At 40.2% G+C, this 17,042-nt stretch overlaps 1 protein-coding gene across 1 annotated transcript in view; it reads right to left on the reverse strand.

Moving 5' to 3' along the window:
* Nucleotides 1-288: 288 nt before the first annotated feature.
* The window catches only part of VAPB (VAMP associated protein B and C), a 30,438-nt gene continuing 13,684 nt past the window's right edge, over nucleotides 289-17,042 (reverse strand). Inside the window, exons 2-6 of the mRNA XM_088528065.1 lie at nucleotides 15,687-15,839; nucleotides 8,017-8,120; nucleotides 5,133-5,213; nucleotides 3,417-3,593; nucleotides 289-1,393 (exon numbers count right to left, since the gene is read on the reverse strand). Of these exons, the coding sequence (XP_088384191.1) occupies nucleotides 1,235-1,393; nucleotides 3,417-3,593; nucleotides 5,133-5,213; nucleotides 8,017-8,120; nucleotides 15,687-15,839 (674 nt within the window). The 3' untranslated portion in view covers nucleotides 289-1,234. The remainder of the gene's footprint in view (nucleotides 1,394-3,416; nucleotides 3,594-5,132; nucleotides 5,214-8,016; nucleotides 8,121-15,686; nucleotides 15,840-17,042) is intronic.

A 17,042-nucleotide genomic window follows, 5' to 3' on the forward strand; every position in this document is an offset into this window, starting at 1 on the left:
ATGGAGTTGGATTGATTTTAGACTAAAATTAGGCTGGGGAAAAAAAATCATCCTGATATAAGACTGACAGTTTCCTGATGCCATAAACAAAGTAAGTTGGTAGAGAACACTGTTCTTTCCCCCCGCTAAAGCTGTTGAGAACATGACAAAAATAACAAAAGAAACTTGAATTTGGGGGCTTTATTTAATTTCTTTGCTTTTTTTCTTTTTTCTTTTTTAAATTTGGATGCTACATAGTCAAACAGGATTAGTCTTTTAACGGCATAGAACTAGTTTACTACTACTATCTTTTCCCCTAGATAGACTTATTTACATACAAAAACAGTTTCCTGACCACTGTTTCTCCAATGCTTGGATGATCGAAACTCCAACAATTGTAGTGCCCAAAACACCAGGAGGCAGAAGAATCTTGCATCACTACAGCAGCAAATTTTTAGTCCTAGTCACTGGCTTTAAAACAGGTGCCTTTTATACCATATAGTATTAATCAATTTTGTGACAATAAGGAAACATGAGATGAAATACATTAAATAAGTTAAATATGCATTAAACATCTCTGAATAACATTTTAATTCAGCTAAATGAACCAACAGCAATGTAGCTTGGTCCCTTTATGAGAAGAAGGCATTGACCTTTATTCCGAATGAGCGTCATACCAGTCAATATATGCCTCTTAATGATGCCTAGCACATTCAGCATTGCCACATACAATTCTTTTCAGCTTCTCACTATTCATTTAAGTGCCAAGAAACTGGTAACTTGCACAGAGTAGAAGACACTGACAGAAACTGTTAAATTTATGAGCAGAACGGTGGATTAACATATTTTACAGAAGTTATCAACACCTCCTGCCTAACCCAGCTCCAAACATCCAATAGGGCCAGCTCCAGCAGTGGAGGAAGAGTTTTTTTCTGTTTTTCTTTTTTTAAAAAGAGGTAATCCAGCAACATGTACCAGGGTCTAAGAATGTTTAAAATGACATATACAATATTCCATTGTAGTGTTAAATCATGATTCCCGCCCCGTTCCTCACTGAAGAATATTCTCTTTCATTCACCCATTGTACATTTTAAACTTTCTAGATTATGTTACATAATATTTGTGCAGGGGTAATTTGAAGGCAAGACCTGTGAGATGTCATACATTAATTTTTTTTAAACATTGTTATGAATAAATTTAATCCAATGATATGGCAGAACCATCAAACCAATTTACAATTCCCAGCATGCTGCCTCTACAAGGCTATTTTTCCTATAATTACACCAAAGATAAAGAACAAAACCACCAAAGCAAGTAGTCTAGAGCTGAGCCCTTCCTCCTTGACAGCAGCTGCAGAAGCAGATATTGGATTGTTTGTCTGGGGTGCCTTCCTCATCCGAAGTCCATCTTCTTCCTAGAGGAAGGTATGCAGATTATTTCTTTTGAAAAAAAGAAGCAGCATTTCCCAAGACAAGTGGGCATATAGAAATAGGAGAGTGCCTACATGAAGCCAGCTTAGATAAGTTAAATAAGATAAACCCGGGCAGAAGGGCGTAGCGAGGTAGGACTGGAGCTTTGTATCTACTTGGATGGCAAAACGCAAACCACACGCTCTACAGATTTTGTCCTCTTGACTAAGTGACAAGGAAGCCTGTAAAACACGTCCAAAATCTGCAGAAAACTCCAGGACTGCAAAAACAGCAAAGAATGGAATGGCACGAAGATGTTGATCTTGCTCTGTATGTGGATATATTGCTGTTGGAGAAAATGCTTTTCAATACAGCTTAAGAGCGGCTGCAAAATCTTTTAAGGGAATTGTTACTCCCCCCTAGTAAGTTGAGGTTTCCACATGCAAGGTTCCCCAGCATATAAAGGGAAATCTATTTTCCCCATGATATGCAAATCCTGTTACTTTGACATTATCTCAAAACAAATGGTAAATATTAAGACTTTTCCTTGGTTTGATTTTAACAAGGTCACCTGATTTAAAGATACATGAGGCAATGGATAAAGCAACATCATAGTGCTGGCTATGATCTGATGGGCAGCGAGCGCTCCCTGGTCTTGATCCAAGATGCCAGGGGAACGGCCAAACTTTGTGCCCTAGCCTACGTAACACAAGCCAGGCTTTACAGCATGATACAACATGAGTGTCAAAGCACAGAATACTAAAGCAACATCCTCCAGCTTAAACATAAAAAAGTCACAAAATAAAATTATAACAACTGTTAACATAGCCTTTAAAATTGGATATATATCTTATTAAAAAAAAAGAAAAAAAAAAGATCAATATTCATCAGTGTTGCTTGTTTTTGAATTCAAATGAGCACTTCATCTTGGAGGAGAACATTAAGAGTCACAGATTACTTGGCATCTCACTACTGCTACGAATGTGGGTAGGGAACAATTGACTTTTGCAAACAGTAAAGCGTTCCTTAGCTATATGTTACTTTCTTTGAAAAGCATTTTAATTCTCTTTTGACTGTGCCTTTAATCTGGCGATTCCTGATAGCTGACAGTCATTAAATATACTGTTTTCTGACATTTTACACATATTTCTGACACTTCACAAACAACTCCCAGTTTTAAAAGATTATTTTAAGTAGTCAACTCAATTCTAGGTATCTCTTGAGGTCTTCAAGATTACTTTGAAGAAAAAACAAACAAACCAGCACACCCAACACACGGCATTTATAGCACTATAAGCCACTACCAAACGAGCACAGAGAGGACTCAAGCTTGCATCTCAACTATGTTATTTCTATGTGCAAAACAAAATTGGTTTAGAAGTGTTTATTTTTTTTTCTCATGCTTCAACAAGCAACATCATAGCTGACAGAACATGGAGTTTCTTTCATTGGGCCAAACTAGTCACGGATTTTAAGTTTTCATTGGTGCTATTATCTCTGAAATTAAACTTTAGTAACAAATAGAAATACTGCAAAGGAGTATTTCAGCATGGTGATAAAGGCTTCTAATTTACTTCATTTCACAGTAATGTGCTGGATATAGCAGAAAGCAGATTTTCTACTCCTAAGTGTTACTTTGGTCATTTCTAATGTATATTATAGGCATAATTATTTGAATATTCTGTACAGGCACAAGACTGTCCTCAAGCTCCCAGCAGTTTGAGAGAACAGGGCCAAAGCTAACATTGAATGCTTAATTCTGACAGAGAAAATAAAGGTGAGCAAATAAAAAGAGAACAATCACGGCTGCTATTCAATCAGCCTAACTGCACAAGTTTTTTCTTGCTTTCAAAGGTAACACTGATCCAGCACATCTTTCCCCTGAATTTACAGAAAGAAACCCAAGTTCTCTTTCGATTTATAGACAATATTAAACTATTGTACCATGTTCACGTAACCAAACCTTTCAGCCTCAAGCATCTTTTCAGGAAAGAAGTATATCTGAAAAAAGAAAAAAATAATCTTTACCTTAAACTGTTTATTCTCCTCCCGTAACCTCTGAACTTCTACTTGAAGCCTCTTATATTCTTCCATTACTTTCTTAACTTCAATGTCATCCAAAGAGGAACTTATTGATTTAGACATTACAGAAGAATCTGTCTTTGTTGCAGTTGTGGATACAATTTTATTTATTTCTATATCATGCTGTTAAAAAAGGATAGAGTGATCTTTGGTTAGTTAGTTATTAACACCACTCCACACCACACACCTGATATTCAGGAGGACAATCAGGTAAAATTGTCTGTGCACACCTGAAACATGCCTGTATTAAAAGAAAAACATAGTTTTACTTTCTGCAACCTTTCCTTCCCCCTCCTGTTTCGCAGAAGCCCCTGGATCAGCAGCAGGACCCCTCGTTTCAGCCTCTGCACACACAAAAGGACACGCCGGCAGAGCGCCCCCCGCAACACGGACGGAGACTCGAGTCCCACGGGGTGTCTCTGCTCTGTGCCTCCACACTCGCCGTCTGCTCGAGCAGCACGAGGGCTCTCCTGGATTCTCCCTCCCCACAGCAAGGAGCTACCCCGAGAGGAGCAGGCGGCCGGAGCCACGCAGCTGCTCTGCTGCACTTTGCTCGCTCTGCTTCCCACAGCCTCTGTCTCCCTGTGCTCCTGCAGGGAAAGAGAAGCTTTCAGCCCAAGAAAGGGAACAGAAGCTGCACAGCTCCAGAACTTCTTTGCTTTCCTGTTTTAGGATTCTCTGTATGTTGCATACCATGAAATGGGGAGGAACCAACTCCAGTTAAAGAAGAACAAACCACTGTCTCCTACAAAAATAGCACCAAAGCATTAACCAAAAGGTTTCATCAATAAAGTAATGGAATGGTCTTATTATTTTGTTTTGCCATAATGAATGTTTCCAAACACAGTAGTTGTTAAGTTTCATACAATTCAGATTTTTCCTTCCTCGTCACACCTCCAAACTGGACACAAGGAAAATAAACTAAAACAAAAGCACCCACTTCTATGGCAAACGTTCGCTGCTTGGCGCAGGCAGGCGAGACACGCGGCGCCTACAGTTGTGCCACGTTACCAAAGCCCAACTCCAATTACGAGGTGCGCAGCACAAGGAAGAACAAGGAAGGTGCCTTCAGCACCCACGCAGCGGAACACGCGTCCAGGTCTGCTCCGTTCAGTGTCTGTTCTACACTTGCTCCTACCTCCTTCCATTAGAGATTAATCAGTGCTTTCATGGCCCTAACAAGGATCGTACAATATAGAACTGCGTTTGTGTTTCTCAAAGTTTTACAACTCTTTACCTGCTGAAACCAGCATCATGTCAAGGAAGGAAAGGGAAGGGAAGAGTGTTGAATAGGCCAGTTTCTACTGCTGATGGTTATGATCGCTATGGCATAAACAGAGAGCATTTAGGAACATCAATCAGCATATTTCAAAATGCTTTTATTTGAACATTCTTTACCCTATATGATCCTTTTCGCTCAACTCCCAGAACTTTTGTGATTGTTACACTTGCTTTGTTCAAATTAGCTGCTAGTTATATTGAGCATCACTAAGCTTTTAAATATCTTTATTGTGTTTTCAAAGGGTGATGGTCATCCAGATAGTGAAACAAAGGAATCTGTCTTTTGCTTATATAGGTGTCTGTATAAACATGCCATTCTAGCTAATACCATTAGCTCTGGTATTAAGTTAAATCACTCCAAGCACAGCTGAAAATACTCACAGGCTTATCGTTTTCCGCTGGTAGCTCAAACACACACCTAAGTTTTGAATCCATGAGTTCTTCTGGTTTTGCTTCTTTCCACTTAAAAAATTAAACATTAAACAATGATATAGTAAGACACAAGGAAAACAAGGAATAATACATCAGCAAATCACATCACTTTATTCAAGAAAAACTCTACAGGTGTTTATCGTGTTACCAATGAAAACATGTGATCAAAAATGAAAAACAAATACGTAACTCTGAGTTGCATCTTAAAGACATCAGAAAATAGAGTATACCATTCTAAATAGCTTCAAACTTGCATACTGAAATTTATAGGAGAGCTTGGAACTGTGTTAGAGTAATCAGTGCAGACAGGGGGAGCTATGGTCCAGCCCAAAAAAGAATAGGGTAGGAGGAGAGTAATCAAAGGAAGAGAAAAGAAATAAAAACCAAAATCAGTAAACCAAGGCTACAGTGCTAGTTCTTAAGTCTTTGTTTAGCTGGAATAGCTACTCAAACCTCCAAAATTTCAAATGAGGCTTTCACATGTTCTCCTGCCTAGGACAGATTACAGAACTCTTCCTCCCCTTCTTCATTCTGCACTGGCCAGGGAGATGCCCGATACTTGCAAGGACACCCACGATTCACAGGCTTGGTTTTACTTCTGCAGCAGCTGTTTCTAAACATGACAAATGCACTGCATGCAAAAAGAGATAAGTTCCCCTCTCTTCCTTCTCTCTTTCAATTAGGGAGTCTGCCATAAAAAGAAGGGATTCACAGTTACAAATCCTTGCCTGGTATCAGCTGTAACCCTGAACTGAAAAGGCTGGTTCACAGGGGTGACATAGTTAGAAGAGGCCACGTGTTTTGGGGGTTTTCATGGGCTTCCCTTCACTTTGGCTGTACTTTGTTCAGCAAGGTATTGCTCAGCGTATCTCAAGTAGGTGTCAAGTTATGGCTAACCCCAGCGCAACCTGAAGAACGTGACTCATCCTGAAGAGCTGCAGAGCACTCCAGCCCTCTGCGGCTGAAGTTGCAAGTCTATTTTGAGCTTGTTGGCTGCCTGTGAAGTGTTGAAAGCTTTATAGTACTCCAGTAATTTGTCTCACCTGTTTATCCAGAATAGGATGTTACAAAACTAAGAACTGATCAAGTGTTGTAAGGGAAAAATAATTACATGGGTTTGGAGAGCTCTGGAAAACTGAAAGGATCATTTAGGTCCAAAAAACATTCTTTGCTAGCAGAACATTTTTCATGGTGTAAAGTAATTCACAAGAATTAAAAACTTTGAAAGAGAGGCAGATTCGCCTTTCTATCTTGCACTAACTGGTGTTTCTCCTATTGAACCTTTTTTGAGGCATATTAAACAAATTTTGTTCCACAGATCTCTCTAAGAAGAGAATTTTTTTAATAAATTAATTATTCAGAGTGCCTAAGCTTTAAAAAATTTAACACTGTTCAAGCAGGACATGTGTCTTAGAGAAACTTATGCAAATTATGCAACACTGAAGTCAACTATAAAGTTTTCTAGTGTATCCAATAAAATATATTAATTCAGAATTATACTCCAGAAGTTGAATTCTGAACTTCAATATATCTATCTACTAGAAACAAACAAAGAAAACCTCTGCCTGAACTGCTGTGCAACTTCTACTTTGGAAAGCAACCCACATTTTCACATTGCCTCCCACATTTAAAAGCATGGGAAAAGAAATGTTAGTTCCTCATGAAGCAGAGCAAATGAAGGTCAAAAATGAAGCCAACTGCAGTAACAAAAACAAAATTCTGTAACAATTAATATGATCATGTATGTATTCAAAGAGAACAGAAAAGGAGTTTAATTTGTTCCTTGGATGTTTTACTATGCTGTGAAAGCAAATATGTCATAAAGAGCGAATTCTTCAGGCTTCTACTGAAAGACTGGCTTTCTCCTCCTTAAAAGGACTCAGCAGTGGGAGCACGTACAAGATTCGACAGTCCTAAATGGAATTAATCGAAAGGTCCTGTTGAATTACGTAGGTTTCCCCAGACCTGGAAGATGCACACTGAGAAGGCCACTGCAGGAAAGCAGTAACATATACTCTGGGTTTTTTCCTCCAATATTCATATGCAAACATACAAGCACACACATAAACCCATGCTTCAGACAGCAACGGGCTTTTTATAACAGGCTTGTCCTCATCAGCTATGGGGTGCTCTCTCAAACTCCAAAAGCTAGATCAGAGAAATTTCTCATGCCTTCTGGTGGTAGCAAAAATCTTGCTCCTACAGGAAAGCCCCCAGCTGATGTATTGCTTCCTTTGTTTCCAAGGCATCTTAAAGCAGCCAGACAGCTTATGCACAGGTCTTGGTCCTTTGCCTCAGCACCTATCTGCTTTCGTTATTCCCATGGGTAACCCACAAGGCAAGAACTATGACAGCAAAGATTCTTTAGTTCTGCAGAACACACAGGCAAAGAAAAACAGTATTTTTACTGGTTCCCCCTGGAAAAAGGAAGCTGCTCAAAGGAGGTAACTGAGGAAACAGAGATATAAAATCTAAAAGATTGCACGGATTAGATTCTTAGAATGTATAGTTTTTAGTTTTACAAAATCGCATATATTTATACATATTTACAAATATATAAGTACTTAAACAAACGTGTTTCAAGACTTGGTATCCCACTACTAACAGTTCTAAGGAAGTGATCACAGGCATCAACTAAGTCTTCTGTGCTGTGCCTTGTAACACAAGAATCACGGGGCTACAGATAGAAAGAGAACACCTTTCTTTGCATGAGGATACCAATCTGGTAAAGCTTTCAAGGAAAATTCCAGTGTAGTTCTACAACAGCACTTAAGCAATGCGTAAGAGGTCATAATCAGAAAGAAATCTGTTTTAATTAAATATCAATACTTACTACTGCTTCCATATCTGACGTATCAGCTGGAGCAAACATAGACTGAACCATAAACTTGTGTTTACTTTTCTCATTAGGATCATAGTCAAAAGGCTGTAGCATCACTGCAAGAAAAAAGAAAAACCCCAAGCACACTATGTTAGCACCGTGCTGATGCACTGCTGTCCTGTGATGATACAGTGACAAGATCTGAGAAACACAGACATTGACATGATCGTTGTACCACCTTAAGATAAAAGTAGCAGCTGGGACTGGGAACTCTCCTTAAAGATCTAAGGCAGATTTCTTCAGCCAGTCTACACTTTTGTTTGAGAACCGTGGAAATGCTGATCACTGTACAATACTCCATACACAGTTATGGCAAGATAACAACAGCAATTTATTCTCATCTTTAAACTCCTCAGCATATTTTATGTATCTTCTGGGACAAACAAAAAAATTCTTTTTTTCCCTTCCATCTTTAGCAACAAGGACAAGCAGGCATTTTAATTACTTGTATACCCAGTTTTGCTGACGGTTCCTGAGACAAACTATACAACTTTGTTTGACAAACAAAGTCAAATGTTTTAAACTTCAAGCTTCGAGCCTCAGGCTGGAAATTTCCTCTACAAAGTTTACAAATTTCAAGTATTTGTTTTATCAAGTACAACTATTTCTCTTCCAAAAATAAGTTGTGGAAGGTTTGCTACCAAGTTTATGGTTAAATGTTTTACAAACTTTGCCTCTGGAACGTATAAAAGGAATGTATTTCTTTCGATCCAAAAATCATAATCAAGAGGGAATTTATTTAAATAGAAAATAACTGTGTTCAGGGAGCAAAGAAATGGAAGGTGCATTTGTGTGGAGAGGGATTGCTTTAGAAAAACTATTAGGAATTCATAAAGCTCTCCTTTTTGGGGGGAAAGGATTAATCTACTCAAGTAACTTCAAGATAGAGAGCTGCATATTTCATTTACCAGGGATATTCTTTAATCATAGTGGTCATTTAGAACCTCTACATTTTTTTGCAAATCATACTGGGTATTCAATTACCGTGCAATTCACGGAATGTGTTTTGAAGATTGGACCGCACACAATGTAAAAATAAGCAAAGTAAAATAGATGAAGATGTCACTAGATGTTGCAAAAAGTTAAGAACAACCTGAAAATTAAAAGTGAGACTTGCACATTCTGCAATTACTGCTAATATAGAAGAATGGGATTACTTGCATGTACCAGTATTATTAACATTACGTGGCAAAATTCATCTGCACCAAATGCAGGGGTTTGCAATATAAAAGCGATAGACAACGATCCCATTTACCAGAAATGAAGAAAAGCCAAATCAATCTGCCTCCTTCAATAGGCAGGATGTGTTCTGGCTGTGCAATCTTCATTCTGCACACAATCTGTGGCCATCAACAACCACATGCCTTTTAAAGCTACGAGAACAGGAAGACAGGAAATTGTCTCATACGAATTTTAAACTCACCTTGCAGCAATCAAATACTAGTCCAAAATAAGTGTTTGCAAACTGACTACTTTTAAAACTAACTGTTCCAAACAGAATTGGGCAATACGGCACTGAGTAACTGTAGAGCATTTTTCCCTGGATGTTATTTCAAGTATTTAAAAGTATCAGAGTTAACTGGGAAGTCCAAACCATCCAGTGCTTATGGAAGCTCTCCAGACCTGCAGCTTTTTCAGCTTCCCTTGCCCAGTGCAACTATAAGCTCATCTGAAAATCATCATTTCCCAAGTGACAGTGCCGAAGCCCTTGCTGAATGCCAAATGATGCCTGCTCTGCACTCCCCTCGCTGGATCCGAACAGCGGGCTACGGACGGCTTGACAGCAGAAATGCTGCTAGCACTCATATTTTCAGATCAATACATGAAAGCCACATTGACACAAATTATTCAGCAAATGTATGCTGTGCAAGTGTATGCCAGATTGGAAACTCAAAAATACCTACTTTGTTCAGAACGAAACCAAACCATTTCAATGTTTGTTCAGAGCCTACTGGGGGCTTCTGGAAAAGATCGGTCCTATGTGACTGCCCTAATTGCTGGCTGATTTGCTACTGTCCAATGTGGGTCTTTTGATTTGACTGGAAATTCCTTTCCTCACATAAGAGCTATGTGAAAAACATGTTTCTACAAAACCCTTCACAAAACCGTCTGTCATTGGATCAAAAAATTGTGACCATCACCAGAACCCTTTGTTCTGAGAAATAAAACAATTAACATGAGTTTCAAGATTACTAATACCAAGATATTTTATAAAAAAGGGAGTTGAAATATGTATTGATTCATCTGAATTGATCATCTTACAGCTTGGATACACAAAATAACACAAGCAAAAACCTGCAAAGCCATTGGAAGATCAAACGTCATGCAAACCCCTCCGTATATTTCGTGCATGTGTGCGCACACGTGAGTGTGGTTACCACTCACTATCCTCTTTTTTTCCTGCCACGGTTTACAGCCAGAAGTTGATACCAAATACAGAAATTCTTCAAGTTTTCTCCCAGAAAGGGAGGGAGGAAATTTGAAGAAAGCAGCATGGAAGGGGCAGCCCGCTATTTTTAAAGCCAGCTGCTTCTAGCACTCCCTTCCAGGAGAAGGAACAGAAAAGTCTCCCTGCTCAGATAGCCAGTGACCTTCCTCTAGCTTCCATCTAAATTTATCAATGGCCTGCTCACTTGGTCCTGGACCAATTTTGCCCTTAAACAGCAAAGAAGGGGAAGAGCCATTTACCTCTTTAATGCACTCCAAGACATGGCTCTCGGTGACTCTTGGCCTTCTGGTAAACTAACCAAGCCAAACACGTCGGTCCTCTGCGGCCAGCTCCCCATTCATACTCTCCTTGAACTCCTCTGGGCAAACCGCTCCAAATAAACACCCACCAAATCTTCCCAGTGCCTTGGACAACGGCTCTTAACACTTTCTAAGCTCCTCCATCACCCAGTCTTATTCACAGCCACGCTGTGTCAGCATCTCCACCACCCAATGATCAGCAAATATATCCTAATATCCCCCTGCCTCTCTTCCACAAGGCTGCAATTACAGCAGAAGCACTTTATGCTCCAAGCACATGATATTGCAGGTCTTTTTATGATGAAGCTCATCCTGATTCTTCTACTGTAGCCTTCAAGGACACCCAGTTCTTGCTGCATGTTAGCTTCAACCTCCCAACTTTAAATCATTAACAGAGTTTTTAGTGTGTTACTTTCTTGTGCCAGAACTGCTCATAAAAGCATTAAACAAGATTAGCACCAAGAATCACTCAAGATACATAACCAGTAACTTCTTTTTACATCTCAAAGCTATTTGTCCTCCACATCATTATTCATTCTTTAAGCAGCCCATTCTACAACCTGTGAAACTATTTCTGTCTTTTCTGGCTTTATTAATAATTTTTTCCATGTGGCAGTATATGAAATGCTTTATGGTCTCCATGGATCAGATCCACGCTTATCTTGCTTTTAATAAAAAATAACCATCAGCTACAGGGCAAATTTCAAGACGGAGGTAACGTGTCTCAGCTCCACTGCAGGCAAACGAAGGGCACTGGCAGATGCCAGCGGAAACCGCTGCATCCCTTCACACTTGTACATGCCTTCCCAGCTCCTCCTGTGTATTTTAAGAACATTAAAAACTGCTGAATCTGCTGTGAAGATGCAGACAGACTCTTACAAAGCAGATGGCAAAACCCTAACATAGACGGGCAGTGATTACAGAGTCTGGGAGCCCCGGGGGGACGGTGCGGGGCTGCAACGCGGCTTTGGGAGACTCGCACAGCGTCAGCGGCGCTGGGACACGGGGCACCGGGGGACAACCCATGGCCGGCACCTTAGCCAAGGGGGACACGCACAGGAGCGGGCCCAGAGGGCTGCCCTGAAGGGACTGCAGACTGCACTGTCCGTCGGGCAAGTTTAGCAAGGACTGAACCCCCCTCGGAGGGTGCTCTGCAGCCCAGCAGCACCTGCAGCCTCTGCCGGCCTCGAGAGGGGCTGGGAGGCTGCTCCCCTCGGCAGGACCCTGCTCGCAGACGGCACCATCTGCGCTTCACCTCTCCCCGCACCGCACACCTACCTGCAGGCCAGCAGCATCTGCTGAATTCTCTTTTTCCCTTTGAAAGCCAAACATGCATTTTATGTAGATTTCAACCCCGAGAAGCCCCCCGCAAATATCTTTGCTCAAACAAAGACCTGCTTTATGAAAAGCAGCAGAATGAGTGTATACACCTTTGTTTTCAGAGCATGTCAGATGAAACAATCAAATGCAATGACAGTGCACACACACTTCCTGACAGTTATGTAAAGGCAACTGTTAAAATTACACGCTATTATATAACAGGTGAAAACAGGGGCTACAAACCTGGCACTGCAGCAAGCAGTGCACGGTGAGAGGCCTTAACTGCCAGTGCTTGGGAAGAGCTGTGGCATGGCATTAGAAGCCAGTATTGGACATTTCACTGGAAAATCAAAAATTTTATTTTTCTAGCATTTCACATGTGTTACATGAGCCATCATAGAAGTAAAAAATAAATTAATGCCCTGGGAATTGCTTCTATCTCAGGATACAGTACCTTCATGAACTTACATTAAAATAGCAAATGCAGTGACATAGGAGGTAAGAAAGGCACCCAGTTACTGCCAGTGCAAGGCTCAGAGGGGCTGCCCCCAAGCAAGTGCCAGTCAGCAACACCCCGAGAAAGCAGCACATCGCTCCCGGGCTTCGACACGGATTTTTCGGAGAGATGAGGGGCAACACTGACCCAGTGCTACCAAGCGGCTGCATTAAAACTGGTCAGCAACCCCCACAAGGACAGACTGCATGTACTAAATTAGGTTAAGGATCCGGAACTTGTTATGGAATTATCTAGATTCTAGTAGATTTCATCAGCAGTACTTCACTACATGAAGTCCTATTATATCTCGCACAAGACTTGAATAACATCATTGGAAAATACTGATTCAGAGGCAACAATAAAAAAAAATATTATATATTAGATCCAAAATAAGCCCTCTGTTCTTGAGCAATGTTAATCCAGAGCAAAAGCTTAACTCCCCATGAATCTGAAAACAACTCTGGTCTGTAAACCAGAGAGCCCTCCTTCCAGCCCTCCTGTCAATGCTCAAGATCCTTTCTGGTTATCAGAACTAAAACCACTGCCATTCTCAGGCACCGAGTCAGGTCCCAAGCGCGGCTGAAAGGAACCACCAGGAATGCAACATACACAGCTCCATTAAAAAGAAACTCAGTCACAGCCGAAGGCAGCACCAATTCTGAAGGTTTTAAGAAATGAAGAGTTAACATTTATAATCCCAGAATTCAATAAGATATCTACCGATAAATTTACATTAATATATTATCTACAGAACTAGGTATGTACTGCTTGTATATTATCATGTAATGTTAATATAAGGACTTTTTGGGTAGCTATTCATCATCATCAGTAAGTTATTATCAGCAGGAAAATATTTCTAACATTTTAAAAGTGATCTCTGTAATAAAATATAGCAAAGCAACTTTCAAAAGTCAACAAAACCGTAAATCACTACAAAGGAGTTATCAGAAAGCTAAATTTCTCAAAGCTATATAGGCAGGAACAAACCATAACTTCGGGTTAGCACAGCAATATCTCGTAACGGGATTTGTTAACTCGGTTCTTGGACTAGATCCGTAATTTACCAGGTATGTCTCTGGGAAGAGCAGGGATGGAAGGCAAGGAAGACGCTGGCGTGCTGGCAGCGCAGCAAGGCGGTTCGCACAACACTTGCTATCCTGTGTTCGGCTCGAGGCAGAGCGAAGGGTCATTGCAAGCAGTTTAAGAAAACACTCAAAGCTGAGATCAAGATGACATTTACAAAAGCATCGCGTGTGCCAGCAAAGGAAGAGAGTCTTTAATTTTGGAAGTTTATCTGAAAGATGAAAGGAATCCACATCTTCATAGCATAAAGATAATTTTTAGCTAGAAACTGTGCTAATTTTCATTATCACTTCATTGATTTGTATGCATTTAACATGCTTGCCTGAAGCTAGTATAGATGACAGACAGCTCTGCTTGGGGATAGTGCTGAGTTCCAAAAACCTCAATTCCTCTCTAGAGATTTTATTTCATTTACATATTAGTCATTTCAAAGCTTCCTGCACACAAGCTACCCTTCTTCTGAAGCAGAACTGCTTCAAACGGGCTGTCCCCCTGTTTGCCCTGCATTGCACTGGTTCTCTCCTATCCCTGCTCATCCTCCAGAGCTCACCTGCAACCACGTGTGCGCAACTGGACACGGAAGGAATCCCAGGGACAGCAGATCTGTGTGTGTACCAGTGTAAATGCATGCAAGAAAACTCACAGGATTAGCAATTCATTGTATAACAGTGCAAATTATTTTCAGGATTAAGTTTTGTTGTGTTGAAGCATACTGTCCAAGAAGGAGGATTTAAAATACTTTACATTTGATTCTGCAAAGATGGAAGTCCTGATTGTTTCATTTCTATGTTTTACAAGAGGAGTTGTTTTAAGTTCCGAAAAATATTAGTTCCAGGACAGAAAAGTCTGGCAAGAAGCTAATGACAAAACATAAAATCCTATTAGGAAGTAGTTTGCTGGTATGGACTTCCATAGGCCAAAATCTCATCTACTGTTATTAAACCAATATAAAAAAAATTATAAACCAGCATGCTTACAGAAACCATTTTCCTGAGTGAAATATTAAGCTTTATTTATGCAGCCTAGTTTTAGTACACCTTTCTAATAGAATTAGTTATGCTACCAGAAACATGGACCACAGAAGTCTCATAAATCTAGTATGAAACTTTAATAACAAAATACATTATTTTTAAACAGACCAAAAACTCAACAAATGGGAAAGGAAAAAAGCATTTCTAGAAATCCCACAAAGAAAGAAAGTTAAAGCAGAAATTCTCAGCACTAATTGAGGCTGCTAGTTAGATGCAGTAACAATTCTACAATTCATATATAATTTTATAATAGAACATCTTCCATTGGGCTATCATAGTGATGCAAATCATGAAGTGTGTTGGGAATGATGCGCTTTTCCATGTTATAGGAAATATCACTTCAGGCATACAAAGTAAGCCACTCCTTTGCTTTTCCATTACTGCATTTAGCCAACTCAAGAGCTACTGACTCATTAAAGAAAAAGAAAACCATTAACTTTCCCCATGGAACAGCAGAGGTTTAGTCACTTGACATTTTCAACACCAAACCCAAATACTGGGTGCTGTTTAGCGACTGTCTACATCAGTCTAAGCTGCAGTCCACCCAGTCCTACTCTTTTCATTCACATGTCAGCAAGTTGAAAAAAAAAAAAAAATCAGCAAATGAACAAAACTCCACAGACATACACATAAGAACCAAACAAAATACAAACCTAACTCCACAAAAATAATCCCACTGGGAGGGCTGGACTGCAGCAGCACTGAATGGATAGACTGGCTAAGGTTGTTATGGACCTCTAACTCATTTATGTATTTCTCCCTTCCTGTCCCACCCCAAAACAGGATGTAAAAAATAAAAAACAGGCACAAAACGGTTGTTTCACATCACATGCTCTTGCTTTTACAAGCATTCAGCAAAACACTTGCAATCGCAAGGCATTCCAAGAAATCTTTGATTTAATGAAGCTATTTTTGACTCCTAAAAACCTGCTTGGATGACTTACCAGAAACATTAATTGATGTTCCTGCATCGATAATTCCACTGTTAGGCCTTACACAGTATCTACGTGGTGCTGTGGTCTTAACTTTGAAGCACACATTTCTGTCTGTAGGGTTGCCGAGCTTCAGGTTTGTGGTGACGACATCTGTGAAAGGCCCTGAGGAAGACAGCAAAAGTAGACTTTAAATCACAAATTTAATTCCAAGCAGAAGCTAAGCAGACTCCAAATCTCTGCTCACAAATCTTAGAAAGTAATTAGGTGTTCAATTCCCATTTATGGCATTTAAAGATAACTGGGCACAAGAAGCTAAGGATGTAGAGAGGCCTCTGAGCATCTGACACGTAGCACACATGAACAGTGACAGCCTAACAGGCGAAGCTGGGCCTTAAAAGCAGGACAAGAAAGGAGGAATCATGTATACCTGGTGCCAACGCAACAAAACAGCATCCACATGATGCCATATTTTCTGCTTCACCACGCTTACCCCCTGTAGCTATCAAATCCAAGCCTACAGAGACACATGTTATAGATCATAATTAAGGGAGACTTATGATTAGAAAGGCCATTACAGTATATTAGCTAGAGAGGGATTATAATGAAGTGAATATGACAGTGTCATCTGTACACGCAGGTTGGGCCACCATGGGAATGGCCCCGCGGGAGCAGCGCTCCCCTTCCCGCCACCCCCTTGGCTCTTCCCCAGTAACTAGAAATGAAACATCAGAAGAACTTCTCATAAACCAGCCTATGTCACCAAGAAAGAGGAAAATTCCTGGGTGCTGTCTACAAATACAGGCCGGGAAGTGAATTTTGGGTAGACTCCCTACCTGTAACTACCATCATGCCCAAGGTTAGAAAACAGGCTAGTTAGTGGTTTACTAAAGGACACTGATAAATCAGATGCAGGTAGGGCATCTGCACTCTTTCTCACAAAAATTATAGTCCTAAAATGTAAAAAGGATAGTGATTATTTTTATTTTATAAAAAGCAACATTCCACGCTTCTTATTTTGCTCCCTTGAGAATACAGGGTTGGTTCTGGACTGCAGCATGGTTGACTTATTTCTTTTTTCTCAAATATAAGACACAAATTTGTCACTTAAGATGCCATTTAATATCACTGTAAAGGTAGTAGAATCCCGAAGCCTTTGTCCTTGATCCAAAAAATACTAAATATTTGAAACAGACAACGAGATAGCACCACTTCTACCAGAATGCTGGAGAAGTCAGATCTTCATTTACTGTAATCTGGCAGCAAAAAGGCGGAAGCAAATAGATTTTTCTGATCCAATGAGAAAGATTTAACCCAACCTGTGCCTGGGGAAACGCCAGGATACGAAGGCGCGGGGAGCAAAGCTGT

This window comes from Tinamus guttatus, unplaced genomic scaffold (genome assembly GCF_059628265.1).
Source record: "Tinamus guttatus ecotype Peru unplaced genomic scaffold, ASM5962826v1 Tinamus_guttatus_pri_ptg000027l, whole genome shotgun sequence".
Lineage (NCBI taxonomy): Eukaryota > Metazoa > Chordata > Aves > Tinamiformes > Tinamidae > Tinamus > Tinamus guttatus.